The sequence below is a fragment of the Triticum urartu genome, chromosome 2A (genome assembly GCF_056163025.1).
Source record: "Triticum urartu cultivar PI428250 chromosome 2A, HENAU_Tu73, whole genome shotgun sequence".
NCBI classification, from domain to species: domain Eukaryota; kingdom Viridiplantae; phylum Streptophyta; class Magnoliopsida; order Poales; family Poaceae; genus Triticum; species Triticum urartu.
Genome location: NC_141874.1, coordinates 715,665,039 through 715,679,814, shown reverse-complemented (window position 1 = coordinate 715,679,814; position 14,776 = coordinate 715,665,039). Strand labels below are relative to the sequence as shown.

Genomic DNA, 14,776 nt, shown 5'->3' with positions numbered 1-14,776 from the left:
TTTATACATAAAAAGCTGGCGCGAATCTCAGAGAAAGCAATTGAATGGTAGATTCTCCACCGGTAGCTCCCGGCTCCGGTAGAAAAAACTTATTCGAGGGCGCTGTCTGGTCATACTTGTAGACGAAGGAGTTAGTGTGATGGCTATCTATTCACCGTCCAACGCCCAGCCCCCCACAAGAATATTTTCTATCGTTGTCGTAGGGCCGGGGGCCGCCATGCTTATAGCCGCCGTCTACATCGCAGGGTACATACGCACTGTAACGACCACAAGAATCACCTTATCACCTTATCTATATGACTATAGATCGTGTGCTGTGCCGTCCTTCCCTCGGAGCGCAGAACAAAAACCTCAGCCATTGGCCGGAGAGCACGCGAGAAATCAGTTCGTCCGACGACATGGCGACCGGAGCAGCGGGAGGAGGGAGTGACGAGCTCAAGCTGCTGGGGGCCTGGGTGAGCCCGTTCGTGCACCGGGTGCAGGTCGCGCTGCACCTCAAGGGGCTCACCGGCTACGAGTACGCCGAGGAGGACCTCACCAACAAGAGCGACCTCCTCCTCGCCTCCAACCCCGTCCACACCAAGGTCCCCGTGCTCCTCCACGCCGGCAAGCCCGTCTGCGAGTCCATGCTCATCGTGCAGTACCTCGACGAGGCCTTCCCCGGCTCCGGCCCCGCCCTCCTCCCCGCCGACCCCCACGACCGCGCCGTCGCGCGATTCTGGGCCGCCTACGCCGACGACCAGGTAAGAATGCAGCAATATTGCAGATGAACACCGACACCTTTCTGCTACTTAATCGTAGATCCTTGCGTGCGTGCGTTTGGGCGTGCAGTTCTTTGCGTCGTGGATCAAGGCGTTCGTGGGGACGACGGACGAGGAGAGGGCGGCGGCGACGGAAGCCGCGGCGGCAGCGCTGCAGAAGATGGAGGGCGCCTTCGGCGAGTGCTCCAAGGGCAAGCCCTTCTTCGGCGGCGACGGCCCGGGGTACGTGGACATCGCGCTCGGCGGGTTCGTCGCGTGGATGCGCGCGTTCCACGCGGTGGCCGGCGTGAACCTCCTGGACGCCGCCCGGACCCCGTTGCTGGCGGCCTGGGCGGACCGCTTTGCCGCGCTCGACGCCGCCAAGGAGGTCATCCCGGACGTCGACCGCATCGCCGAGTTCGCCAAGCACGGTCTGCTGCCGCTGCTCCAGAAACTGCATAGTACGAAAAACTGACCAGTGATACACACTAGTGATCGGCGAGCCGACCATTTAAGGCGGATTCTACTGCTAACAGTAGGCCTCGAATTGGTGGCGGTGCTGCTGCTCGAAAGAAGGATGCACAGTGGATCAGAAAAAATTGCGGTGCTCAGCAATCGTGGGTTAGGGCACATGCGCTATCTTCTTCATGTGTGACATTACAAAGATAATAAAAATGCCTTTTCAAATACTTATTCGGGGCATGCATGTATGATATGTTAGAAAATTGAGGGTTTGTGGTCTACCCACTATTTCTCTGCGCTTATTCGTGGTACGTTCACAATTCGCATATCTGAGGCTAGGGGGTAGGGACCTTCTTATACTGTGTTTTCAAAGAGTCCACCTCTTCTACAGATAAGATTCCTAATCTTTTCAACTAATTTTCCGGGATAGAGTCCAGATTAAATTACCAATCATGATCATATTTGTCTGTTAACGAATTCTACCCGTTATGTCCCTGGAGCACACGCTTGTGAGCAACGCGCCATAATAGAGTGTAAATTCCTCTAATTATGTAGACCAGCATCAGGGCTGTAATCTAACTATATGATCTAGCTCCTTCCGATTATCATTGTACCCGGGTAGTCTTTCCAATATAAATAGCATATTGTATTCCACTGATAATCGACCAGCTTCCTTAAGCATACAACTTAAGTACGTTCCAGCAAGTGATAATTTCATGATAATCATGTAAAGTAATTCCATGCATAAATACACGTATAATTCCATAATGAGGTATTCCGAATACTAGTAATTCCTAATACGAATACTAGTAATTCCTAATAATTTGAATATAGTTGCAGGACACATAATTCCAACATGATAAGCAGAACCAGCGGAGTGAGTGACCCGAGCATTTGTTGGTTGTCACGTACAGTATAAATTTGACATCAAACCAATTACGCTCTAAATAGTGCATTCTTTTGGCAAATCCTTGCACGCACGTTTACTCTTTAATTTTTCTCAATTTAACACTTATTGTCATTATTGTTTCCAGTAAAACTGAACTTCCTTAGTGACGAAAAAAACCATGATTACTTACGCTCATCTTCATTCTAGTCACGATTCTTGACTTGTCAAACACACTCTTTTTTTTGAACAAGCAAAGGCACCAAAAGGTGCCACATATTTCATACAGCTCAAAGAGATTGAACAAAGTGTGTTACATAGATCTGCCAAAGATGGAAAGAAAAGATGCAGAAACTATGAGGGGGAGCCGAAGAAAGGATCCTAGTAGGGCAAAGTGGCCAGAAGCACTATGCCTGAGCAACATGATCAGAACTAGAGGAGAAAACATCTGAGAAAAAGAAAACAAATAATACTCTGATCTCCTCCAAACAAGCAGCCCAAAGAATGAATCGTTGGGCAAGAAAACTGCCAACAACATTATGTGCCAGAGATGCTTGACCTGCCTTAGAAGCAATGCACCGTGTGCAGTTGAATACCTGCAAGTTGAAAGTTTGAAAGAAGGGCCACCACTGGACATGGAGAATTTGAGTGAGCATGAGCAAAACAAGCAACTTGCGTCTCTCCGACAGATCGGAAAACCTGCTGAGCCAAATTATGAGCGACACCATTGATTTCCCTGGAAACATGAAACACTTGAGCAGCTAAATTAGACGTAACTTTGAGAAAAATAGCCAACTTTTTTTCTAATGTTCCAATGAGCAGCAGAATCTGAAATATTTCTTGAGGCAGCAGCAGAAGCAAGAGAAAGACAGTCCGTCAGAAACATGGGATTAGTAATATTAAGCTGAGCGGCAAGGTGAGCTGCACAAGAAAGGGCAACTACCTCGTCTTGAAGGGGAGTTGAAGTTGAAGAGGCCGAAGCTTGAACCTGAATACTAATCTCACCTTGATCCGAAGGCATGGAAATATAAACACCTATACCTGTGCCCACATGTCCTCGAGCGAGTCCTGGGATTTTGGACGATCTAAATGCTGCATCAGAGAAAATTTTAGTCCCAAAAATTAACAAATCCGATTTAAGCGTTTTGCCCTGCTTAGGTAAAATATCAGTAGAATGATGATTAGTAGAAAGAGGCTGCTCAGAAGAAGGATTGTGAAGATTATGCAAATGCCCAAAGTCCAAAGTTGTAGCAGCAATATTAACCTGATGAGGACGATGATTTTTCCTATCAAAAAGAAAATCATTTCGAGCTTTTCATAGGCACCATAAAAAATTAAGAACATTCTGAATAGAAGCATGAGGGTGACTCATATTAATAAGAAAGATGAGAATGGAATGCATAGAAGAGTGCCCTTGAGTAAGAACATCCGCTCGAATAAACCAAGGAGAAGAAAACCAAACTGCTCTCGCGAAGTCGCAGAGAAAAAAGAGGTGAAATTCATCCTCCTGCTGTCCGCATCTACAACAAGACGGAGAGATGTGAACAGAGAAGCGGCCAGCTCTCATGCCCGTAGGCAAAGCCCTACGAATAAGTCTCCAAGCAAAAGTTTGAACACGAGGGAGCAAACTTTTTTGCTTCCAAATGAGCTCGAGAAAGTCTTTCAAATCCAAAGGAATATCCATAGGGGCATTTCTAGGATTATTATGAAGCTCCTGGAGGCAAAGCTTGTAAGCAGATTTAGAAGAGCAAATACCATTTGGGGTGAGATCCCAACACAGCAAATCCGGACCACCATCATCAATAATTTCAGTGTTTGTCAAACACACTCTAGTTGATACATCTAACAAAGGCTTTCTATTTTGCATTGCTAGAAACTCCCAAAGTATGTCGATACATTTGAGGCGTGTTGCATACACTTCTTTATAATTACATGTTGTCCTAAAAACAGTTTTTCTACAATAATTATGTTCTTACAAGACTTTGTTTACTGTATAAAATTGTCTCTCTACAATTGCCAAACAAAATTATAGTTGCTGCTGTTAGCTTTTTTATTTTCAAATTTTATACCATTTGCCATGCATAAATAGTATGGCATTTTGAGGTGGGATGGCAATTTTCTACTCATGTTGAATGGCAATTTTAGTTTCACACAGATGGCAAATTTTTCTGCTTGTGTGTGAATGTTCAATTTAGGTTTACACATACAACAAATTAGGAGAATTCATATCATTTTTTGTTTTCTAAACATGGTAAATTTTAATTATTTCACAATGCCCACATGGCAAAACAATGAATTTTTAAACTTGTCACATGGTGTCGGTACCGTGACCACTGGGTTCACGGACCCAACTGCGCAGGGATCATGGTCGCCTCCTGGTCAAAACCAAGAGGACAAAGGAGCTCTCCACCAACAAAAAGCTACCTCCACCACTCTGTGGTGGTGTGCAGATCTTGGTCAAAATCATCATCAACAAACATCTTCAAGAGGGAGCCTAAGCTCCGTAGAGGCATGCCTCAAGATCTGTTGCATCCTTCTCCAAGCCAAACAAGTGCCAAAAGGAACAAGGCTGAGCCGCCCGACAACGAGCCAGACGGACATCATACGGGAACGCCAATGCCTGGCAAATGACCCCTCCAGCTAGCCCGTGCTTAGCAAGCATCGATAGCAAGCTACCGCCTCCCTCCCATGCGTGGCGCGTCTGCTCTGCCCACACAAAGCTTTCGTGCCACATGGTGGGGGTGCAGGCGTGCCAGTGGAGAGACAAGACGTGCAGTATGAATCACCCCATTATTTCACCACATGGTGCACACCTGTACAGAGATATGTCATGCCCAGCTCAAGTGGCACCATGGGCAATGGTGGCAAGATGGCAGTTCGTTCCCAGGAGCCAGAAGACGATGACACCGTCACTCATTCATTGCACCTACCTATATAGTTTGACTAGGTATTTTCCTTAGTAGCGAAGCCATTGTGGTACCAAGCTACTGAGGAATAGGGGAATTTTTAGGAGACTTTTCGGGCAGGTCAGCTGGATCTGCTCTAGGTTGGAGACTTGGTAGAATAACAATAGAAGCCACACTACTGCCCCCGTTCCCGGAAAGGATATATAGCTCTCTGTTCACCAAATAATCCACACTCAAAGTAGGAGCAGGGTATTACGCAACCATGTGGCTCGAACTTGGGTAAATCATTATGTCTTGTCATGCATTTCTTCTTGGGATAGATCCTCACCTTGCACCCTGTCTACGAACCGGCAAGGGACGTTCTCAGTCCCTGGTGTCTCGCGTGTAGTCTGCACACGTGCGATGACACATGACAAGTAAAACATTTTTTAACGTTGGCATGTCAACATATTTCTCCTAGAGTAAAAACAAGGAGAAATATATTTCTCCTAGTCACATGACAATTTCATAACATCTTTTGTCTTCCAAACATGGCAAATTTAGCTCTTTTTTTTAATGCCCCCATGGCAAGCTTTAGTAATTTTTCTCCCTTATTCATGACAATTTTGGGAATGTTTTCTTATTTGGCACATGTCAATTTTACATATTTTTGTATTTTTCTAAGAAAAACATATTTACACATTCTCAATTTGAAAATTTTCCTGCAGGTCACATGTCAAATTAGTAACATATTAGTTTTTTCAAACATGGAAAATTCATATAATTTGCATATAATGTTAAGATGGAATTTTTATGATTTTTTCAAGTTGGCACATGGCAAATTTACATATTTTTGAAATGTTCACATGCCAACTTTTTAGAATTTTGGTTTTCTAAAGCATGGTAGCTTCACCCTACTTGAAGGCTTTTTCAGAGAAAACATCATGGCAAATTTGTTGTATAGATCATGGAAAATTTCCAACTTCTCACAATTAAAATCCTTGTTTGCATTTGGAATTTGAGATGTGACCACTAAAGAAATTTTATAAATTTGAGAGAAACCAACATTTTTCCTACAGGACGTCCTTGGACCTCCTATATGCCGCTCGATGCGGCAAAATGCGGACGTTTCGCAAAGGGCGCAGCTAAGCTGGGCCAGCCCATTTCTGGTGGCACGATCGCGAGATGAAAAAACGCAAAAAAAGGAGCAAGCGTGAGCTGTCTATCAACCGTGGGACTTCGTGGTTGTTGGCACGCTGTGCTAGCCACTGCGAAAGTTAACTTCTCATGTTAAGATTGAAGCGCCAAACTGAATGAAACATACAACAACGGCAGGGATCAAACAGATAACCTATTACAAGTGAGCAACGCTAATAGCCACCATAATTCCTGGGATTTCGTACATAAAATGGCAGTCTGCCTTATCTGAAAAATGCTGAATAAGTATTTAAAAATGTTAAAATAGTTATTAAAAATGTTGAAAAAGTATTTAAAAATGTTGAATAAGTATTAAAACATTGAACAAGTACTTTGAAAATGTTGAATAATTATTATAAAATGTTGAACGAGTATATGAAATATGTTGAGCAATTATTTGAAAGTGTTGATAAATATAAAAAAATGTTGAACAAGTATTTGTAAAATATTGAAACAAGTATTAAAAAAATGTTGAATAAGTATTTGAAAAATGTTGAATATGTATCAAAATGGTGAACAAGTATTTTAGAAATGTTGAATAATTATTAAAAATATTGAACGAGTATATGAAAAATGTTGAACAAGTATTTCAAATGTTGAATAAGTATTAAAAATGTTGAACCAAAGTATTTGAAAAATGCTGAAAAGCGTTCGGACAACGTTGAATGTGTGTACAAACAATGTTGAGCACTTATTAAAAAATGTTCTTGACCTATATGAAAATGTAGAGCAAAAATGAAAACAAACATAAGTAAAAACATACAACAGCGGCAGGGATCGAATAGATAACTTACTGCAAGTGAGCAACGCTAATAGCCACCATAATTCCTGGGATTTCGTACACAAAATGGCAGTCCGCCTTATAGAACATAAGCCGAAACATATTTAAAACTATTTTTAAAATTTTAAACAAGTTTTTCTTTTTGAAAAAACATAATATGTTTTGAAACGCAAACATTTTCATAATTCATAGCAAAAAAACTAAAAGTTGAAATAATTTTGGGAATCTCAATTTTTTTAAAGAAACAACATGAAACAGCATTTTTTTCAAAATCAAAAAGAATTTATTGAAAATTCAAAAATTATTCTGAAAAACAGCAACAAAAAACTGAAAGCGTGAGCATTTTTCAAAATTACGAACAAAATTTTCAAGAACTGAACATTTTATGAATTCCCCAGAACATTTTTGGAACTCGGGGTCAAATTTTGAAAAACTTGACCATTTTGATGATGTGGAAAAATTTGGAAAGGTGGAACATTTTTTGGAAATTCCCATTTTTCTGAATTGGTGAACAAAAGTTAATAAATATGAGCATTTTAAAAAATTCTTGAACAATTTTGGAATTTGAGAAAAAAATTTAATAACAGGAGCATTTCTTGAATTTATGAACAAATTTTGAAATCTAGAACAATTTTTGAAAATGTGATATTTTTTAATTGGTGAACAAAAATTGAAAACAGGAAAATTTCTTAAAAAATCAGGAACAAAATTTTGAAATGGAGAACAATTTGAATAGCCCGAACAATTTTGTAAATGCAATTTTTTCAGTATACATGAACAAAAATATTGAAAATGAAGGCATTTTTCTATAGCTTCCAACATTTTTGTAAAATGCAAACAATTTTTGTAAGACTCGAACAATTTTTGAAGAGTTTTTTTTATTTTTTGACAAATTTTGAAAACGAGATCATTTATTGAAATTCCACAAATTGGTTGAAATTTTCGAACAAAAAGGAACATGAATAAGAAAATGAAAAAAAGAAAAGGAGAAAATGAAAATGAAAAACAATAAGAAACAGAAACAGAAAAAACTGGTCCAGGGACCTTCTAGAAGGTTTCCAAAACCTATAAAAACAGTTGGGAACACTCGAGAAGATTCCTTATATCGAATGTGATACCTACTAAAGATGGGCCGGCCCAATAGCTCGCTCGCTCGCGTTCGTGTGTGCGATTGATCGACTGTTTGACGCAAAACGCGTCAAATAGGGTTTTCCGGACGTCCCCGCCTCCTTTTCTGACCATTGGTGCGTGGCCTCTTCCAAAGTTGTTCTTCAACACGAAAGAGAAAAAGGAAGCCCAGCCCAGTAGCCCACGCAGTTGGCAGTCGTCCGTCTTGCAATCCGCCGCCCCCGTCTCCAAGAACATGGTCGGGGAACTGAAAAACCAATCCGCTGCCGCCGCCCCCTCATCCCCGTCTCTCCCAATCTTTTCCCTCTCTCACATCCCGACGCTTCCACCGTCGGCCGATTGATGAGTGCTTCCCATTTCTTCCTCGCTCGCGTGGTTCGTGTATGATTCAGAGCGTAGCAGGGGATCAATGGATGTAAGGTTCGGCTTCCAATCCATCCAGGCCGCCGGCCAGTCCACCGAGGAGAGAGTCCGCGTGAAACCCTAGACGCCGCTCACGTAACATCTCCGCCGGCTCGCCCACTTCTTGCTCGCCTTAGCTCGCAGGGATGGAACTGGACGGCGCCGCCCGTCCCCTCGCACCAGGCCCATGACGATGGTGCGGTGGACGGCTGGGCGCACGACGGCACGGAGCCCACCTCCCTTACGGCCCCCCGGCAGAGTGCCCCGAGGCCACAGATTCTCCTCCCCTCCGCGGCCACGTCTCCGCAGCCGCTCGAGCGCTACCCTCAACTACGACGGTGCGTGCCCTTCAACCCTCTGCCAGGAATCCATGGATTGTATTGTCATTTGTTTCTGATCTGAGTATCCCTGGATGCTGGCAGCGATGGGAGGAGCCCTGCGACGACATGCTCCCGTGACCACAACCACTGCGTCCGCAAGAAAGGTACGAAACCAGCCACACATCCTCTCTCAGGAATCAGAAACGACAACCATACATGCTGCCATGAACAACCCATGCATTACATTGCGTTGTTAGGACCAGCGAATTCATATGGTAGGAACGGTTAACAAGATTAGCAGCCGTGGATGCAGTGAAGTAGCTAGAGAATTTCAGAATCCACACTGTTTGCTGCTAGCTCTACTCTGCTCCACCATTTGGTAACTGATGGCAATGCAACAGCTGTGTGGTTCCTGGTTTATGCAGCAGTTGTTCTTCCACTGATCTGTTGCCCAATTGTGTGTGGTTGGTTAATTTACTGGGTAAACTGCATAGCTCAGTAGCATGCAATGCCCTGGGATGACCGGACAAGTAAAATGTTCAGTCAGCCATTCCCTGCCTGCCTATGGCTATGCGGTCCAGCGATTTCCTTCTAAATTCCACTTGTTATGTGCAGCCGCATGGATTGGGGATATGTACTTCGGTTTGGGTTCATCAAAAGGGGCAATCTTTGAGCATTTGTATCAACTGCCGAGGATCTCAAGTTCACATGGAGTGCACTATGATCAAGTGCATTCTGGTGCTATGATGATTGTGACAGAAGATATTAGCTGCAGAAGCAATCGCTATGTAAGTGTGACGTCTCTTTTGATCCTGCTTTGTTTATTTTTCAAATCATTAATATTTCCATTCCTTTTCTTCTTGCATAATTGCTCTAATCTCCAGAAATTTTGTGTTGATCAAAATTGCTAGTATATGCAACTGTGGTCATCAAATTGTATTGAGCAGAATAGGAAAAAAAGGTCATTTGATTAATGGAATAGATTATGCCTTAACTCTGTTCAAGACAGGCCTCGGCTGTGATAATGAAATTGTACTGACCAAAACAGGAAATATGTTTTTTAATGGAATAGATTATGTCTTAACTCTGCTCATGACAGGTCTCAACTCCAATATTAAAAATCAGTGCACCTAAATTACGACACAATTTTTCTCATCTGGAACTGCGCTTATAAGGTGTTTGGTCTGAAAGCCACACTCCTACAATGTGGTATAAAAGGTTCATGAAATCATCAGGTATGGAAATGCTTGCCCGCTTCTGTCAATTACATAGTACAATATTATCAGGTTGTTTTTTGCATTATTTCCTAGTTCTTTTGCAGTACTATTCACCAACCTATCTTCCTGCCTACCAGATAAAAGAGGGGTTTTGTTTACTTAACATGGTTGCTTGATTAACAAATTCATGGTTTCTGTCAGTTATTTTTTCCACTACCGAAGCAGCAACTCATCTTCCTACCTACCAGATATACTACTGCTTGATTGCTTAGCTCTCCGCTTAAGAAGCTCCACCGTTCTTCTATATGATCCTAAAAAAATTGAGTTATAATTTTGTGGAAAGAAATGCATGGTGCTAATGTTCCGATGTTCATTTCTAGAGGCAAATAATCTCAGATTTCTAAGTGAACTATAATCCCATCTAGATAACCCCCCTCGATATAGCTCCCATCATTTGCACAACACAATCTAGCATAAGACGGTTCTGGTTTGGATTATGTGTGTTTCTCCAAAAACTAGGATTATATGCCTGAGAAGTGAGAACAAATAAATAACATTATAAACTTACCTCAAAGCCTATGGGATGACTGAAGCTTGATAAATACTCCGTCTGTCCCATAATATAAGATGTTATTACATCCAATATGTGAGCACTATGGTCTCGTAACAGTAGAAATAACCTTCAAGGGAAAGAGAACCATAAGTATAGGTGACGACATAGTAGAAGGCATGTAATCATGTTGTTCATATGCACTATAGTCTCTTTATAGAAGCCGGCAAAAACAAAGACATCCTAAATTTGGTTTTCTGTTCTCTCGTCATTTAAGAAAAGAAACATTAACTCTTGAATTATCATCAAGGGAATATGCCTTATAAGCATACCCTTATGGTGGTTATTATTGCTCAGCGTTGCGAGGAAAAAGAAGAATATCACGTTTTTGTCTTAGAAAAGGGTTGTGGCAAACTATTATAAGAAATGGAAGTATAGATAATTAGATCAACTGCATATTTCCTTTGTTATATATGTAATCCAGAAGTGCAGGTTCATGAACTGAAAAAATGGTGGCTCCATGCAGGATTTTGACCTCCATAGGAAATCTGCAAGGGGAACAACAACAAAGGAAACTGGTGTAAGATTGAGTACTAAGACTTGAAGATGGGCTACCATCAAGATTATGTCTTGACAATCAAGTATAATGTGAGCACTTATTTTTCTTTCATACATCAATTAAAATTATCAATTAACTACAAAGTGATCAACATATTTGTCTTAGATATTAAGAAAAATTAGTAATGTCATGTGCCGTATAGACTTAACTTTGTCTCATCTCGCTAATCAGAGCACAAAGAGTGAATATCAAATTGGCTAACTTGAATTATCTGGAACTTTCACCATACCATCTGTACAGTATCCATTAAAATCTGAAATTGGCTCAGTAGTGGCCTTCCCTACTGATTTTCACTTAAAAAACTCAATTTAAGACTGCAATGCAATATGGGTGCATGTCATTTTTATGATGCCCGAGTAACTGAGAAAAAATAAGTTCATATATAGTTTTGTTGTGAGTAAACTAAGAAGGGTAAAGTTGCAAAGAAGAAACACAACAATCAACAGTAGTTATATCTTTATTTTTGAATTAAACTAAAGTTGGCATGGTAGCAATAATTTAGAAAAATCTGATTTTGTTGCGGGGTGCTAAGTTGGACTTAACCGATAAAAAGTTAAATCAGATTGTAGCACGAACATAGAGGTAAATATTCTGATGGCAAGCAGATATGAATGTTTCCAGAATAAGTATATTTGATAAACTTACACACTTTACTGGCTTGCTTGATCTAAAAAATTATTGTTATGCACCCACATTATATTTCTAAAGTTGGTACTATATATAAGTTTGAGAAGAGATATAAACAAAGCAGTACATAAACATGCAAAAAATGTCAGAAGAGAATAAGGTATCATATTAATTTCATAATCACAGATAATGCAAGAGAATACATAAATAAAGTGGACTATTGCTTGAATCTCGAAATAATGAATGATCCATATTAATTTAATTACCAATACAGTGTCACTTACATAGTACTTCAGATAATATTCCTCCAAACCTGATGAATATTTTACGGTTGAGATCTTTGTTAAAAGGAAATACAAATTCAGTATTTTTGCAATATAACTAGTGTTGGCTATCATGCAGGATTTTTTTTACCGAACTCACAGAAGTAGATTGTGTATCCCATCCAGCGTTCAACCTAATGGACATCGAGGGAACCACTTTGAGTAGGCAATTGTTTGTGTGGAGGAAAATGCATGGTACTACAGCTAACCTTCCTCTGGTCCAGATGAAATCAAGGCAACTGGGTCTTTTATCTTCAAACATCAATTTGTTAGTTTTTCCTGGCTTCAGTGCATCCCCTCATATTACTGTGTTTAAACTACATCACAATGTGCTAATTTTTCTAAAAAAGTTAGTGTATTAATTAAGTAAAACTTATTTGAAGTAGATGTAGCACGACCTTTAGGATTTTGCACGCAGACCACACCAATTTCGAGTAGTCTACTTCTACATATCTGCTCACCAAATAGCTGCATGATTATTATGAACGTGGTAAACTTTGAAGCTATTTTCTTTATTAGCCCTAAAAGAAACTAAACTATTTGTGTGGGGCCAGAGAAGCATACTTTCAATACAAACTGCAATTGCTTGGGCAAGAGAAATCAACTCAATACTGCAATTTTCCATATGAAGTAGTAAGAGGAGGCATACTATTGTAAACCGATGTAGGCTGAAGGCTAGCTGCATCTTTGGCGTGTGGTCAAACCCGGCAAGCTACAACTATGTGGAGCATCCACACTACTGCCACCACATGCTTGCTAAAACGCTTAATCTGACCGTCCCTGTACATTGGCCACATCTCCGGCGAGCATGTTTGATGGCAAGCTCGGGCAACTGCTGTTGTATTGAGTATCCAGATGATAACCGTCATGAAAATCACTACATGGATCGATGTGCCCATCATGTCTAGTAGTAGATGATGCATTATTTGAGCTTGATATAGTATGATTATATCCCATGCCGTCTTGTTTGCATCAAAAGTGTGGCCCACTTTCGAGAAGAATACACCCAACCATTTTGGTAGTGGGCATCTCAACATTTATGTTTGGGTCTCATTCCCCTAATGCGCTAGTAATTGTCTCCTTTCCGGTATTTCTCTTAGTCTCACTTCCATACTCTTCATGATCTGAGAGAGGGAATGCTAGCAGCCATGGTGGAAATGTCCCCTCCCTCCGGCTGTGGATGCAACTTGAGAGGATGAAGCCTCTAGCGATATCGCGTGGAAGGCATCGGCACCATTGAGTTTTCCACCATCCTAGCAGCGACAACAATGCGACAGAGCATATAGTGGAGGGCAAAGCAACACGGTCGAGGGAGATGGCTCATCAGAAAAATCCACAACACACGGATGACCAGTGTAGTAGAGAAGAGGATGAGTGGGAATCACTGGGGAAGCCTTAGGGGATGAGCCAGGTGAGGTAGTCTCAGGTAATGAACGAGGTGGGAAAGCCGCAGGTGATGATGAGCTTGATAAAGAAGCCATTAGAGGTAGAAGAAACCTCAATCCCTAGGAAGTAGCGAAGAGGACCAAGATCAGACATAAGAAACCCACTATGATGAACCTTCACAAAGGCAATGTACTTAGTCATCACAGTGATAATCGACATAAAGAAGAGTTTGACCACGAGTTGAAAGGTGGACAAGAAGTGTAGGATCATGAGCACTCACCGAAAACTAGTCGCAATCACCACACATGTGACCGAGACGATGATGCCACAAAGAGTCGGTAGACAAGGTAAGAGAGTCGAAGAAACTGGTGAATGTGGTAGCGGAGGGAAGGCGAAGCCTGGCAAGCTTCAAAGGCTGTGCGAGTAACAGTGTCGAGGGCCAACACAAAGTAGAGCACTTGTGTGCCGATCCTAAATTAGAAAAAGAGTCAAAGTCAAGAAGATTGGAGTAATAGAAATATTGTTTGTGTTAGGTTCAATGATATATCTGCTTGGATTCTAGGTTGGAGTTAAACTTGAGAATCGACACTTGGATTTGTGATATTTTGACATGAGCTTGAAACTGGAGAACTTTAGCGTGTAGCATTATCAACCTGAGATGTATTGGATATATATAGGTATAGTATGATTAGCATGAATGCGGTATTGGTGGACTATTGGATGGTCTTGGATATTACTAGTTGGATTCTAGGTTGGAGATAACTTAGAGCACTTGGATTTGTGATATTTTCACCTAAGCTTAGTAGCTTGTATGTTCCCCATATGAATATGAGCATGGTGATGATTTTGCTAGCCCTCCCTAAGAATGTTACGAGTACAAGATCATGGGAGGATGATTTGGATTAATTAGAACAGATGACAATTTCAGTGGTATGAGCCTTGTTGGAGCAGCTGATCTTGCTTTTATTATGTGTTTGTGCTCCTTTAGGTGCAGTAGTAGGAGAAGGGTAGTACTTAAGAAGTGATATTATATTGATGGATGAATAAATCTTTAATAACCTTGGAATAGTTTGGATTTATTTAGATGATTATGATCTTGAAAAAAAATCTGGTGAATAAGTAACATCTAATTTTTGGATCTATATCAATCCAGTGAAAGCTTGCGTTATACTGGACTTAGATAACCATGATAGTGAGCTTGGTTGTATCATAGTTATGATTTATGCTAGGTCCACACAACAACAACAACAAGA

General features: G+C 41.2%; 2 protein-coding genes across 2 annotated transcripts; both read left to right on the top strand.

The window, feature by feature from the left end:
- The first annotated feature begins 281 nt into the window (after positions 1 to 281).
- LOC125539982 (putative glutathione S-transferase GSTU6) lies at positions 282 to 1,429 on the top strand. Its single transcript, XM_048703540.2, has 2 exons — positions 282 to 743; positions 832 to 1,429. Exons 1-2 carry the CDS (start codon positions 297 to 299, stop codon positions 1,213 to 1,215), a joined length of 831 nt encoding a protein of 276 aa, XP_048559497.2. The 5' UTR covers positions 282 to 296; the 3' UTR covers positions 1,216 to 1,429.
- A 3,510-nt stretch (positions 1,430 to 4,939) lies between these two features.
- On the top strand, positions 4,940 to 14,776 carry LOC125527923 (uncharacterized). The gene is made up of 7 exons (XM_087542262.1): positions 4,940 to 4,996; positions 8,482 to 8,819; positions 8,904 to 8,965; positions 9,417 to 9,589; positions 9,901 to 10,036; positions 11,095 to 11,216; positions 12,217 to 14,776. The coding sequence occupies exons 1-5, from the start codon at positions 4,940 to 4,942 to the stop codon at positions 9,973 to 9,975; spliced, it is 705 nt and encodes a 234-aa protein (XP_087398388.1). The 3' UTR covers positions 9,976 to 10,036; positions 11,095 to 11,216; positions 12,217 to 14,776.

Excerpts from the sequence above, each read along its gene's own strand:
- LOC125527923 (XM_087542262.1), top strand. The coding sequence starts at position 4,940 with ATGGGCAATGGTGGCAAGATGGCAGTTCGTTCCCAGGAGCCAGAAGAC. Across the intron at positions 8,820-8,903 it reads CGCTACCCTCAACTACGACG|CGATGGGAGGAGCCCTGCGA; the intron begins GTGCGTGCCCTT and ends GGATGCTGGCAG. Across the intron at positions 8,966-9,416 it reads CCACTGCGTCCGCAAGAAAG|CCGCATGGATTGGGGATATG; the intron begins GTACGAAACCAG and ends TGTTATGTGCAG.
- LOC125539982 (XM_048703540.2), top strand. The coding sequence starts at position 297 with ATGACTATAGATCGTGTGCTGTGCCGTCCTTCCCTCGGAGCGCAGAAC. Across the intron at positions 744-831 it reads CCGCCTACGCCGACGACCAG|TTCTTTGCGTCGTGGATCAA; the intron begins GTAAGAATGCAG and ends TTGGGCGTGCAG.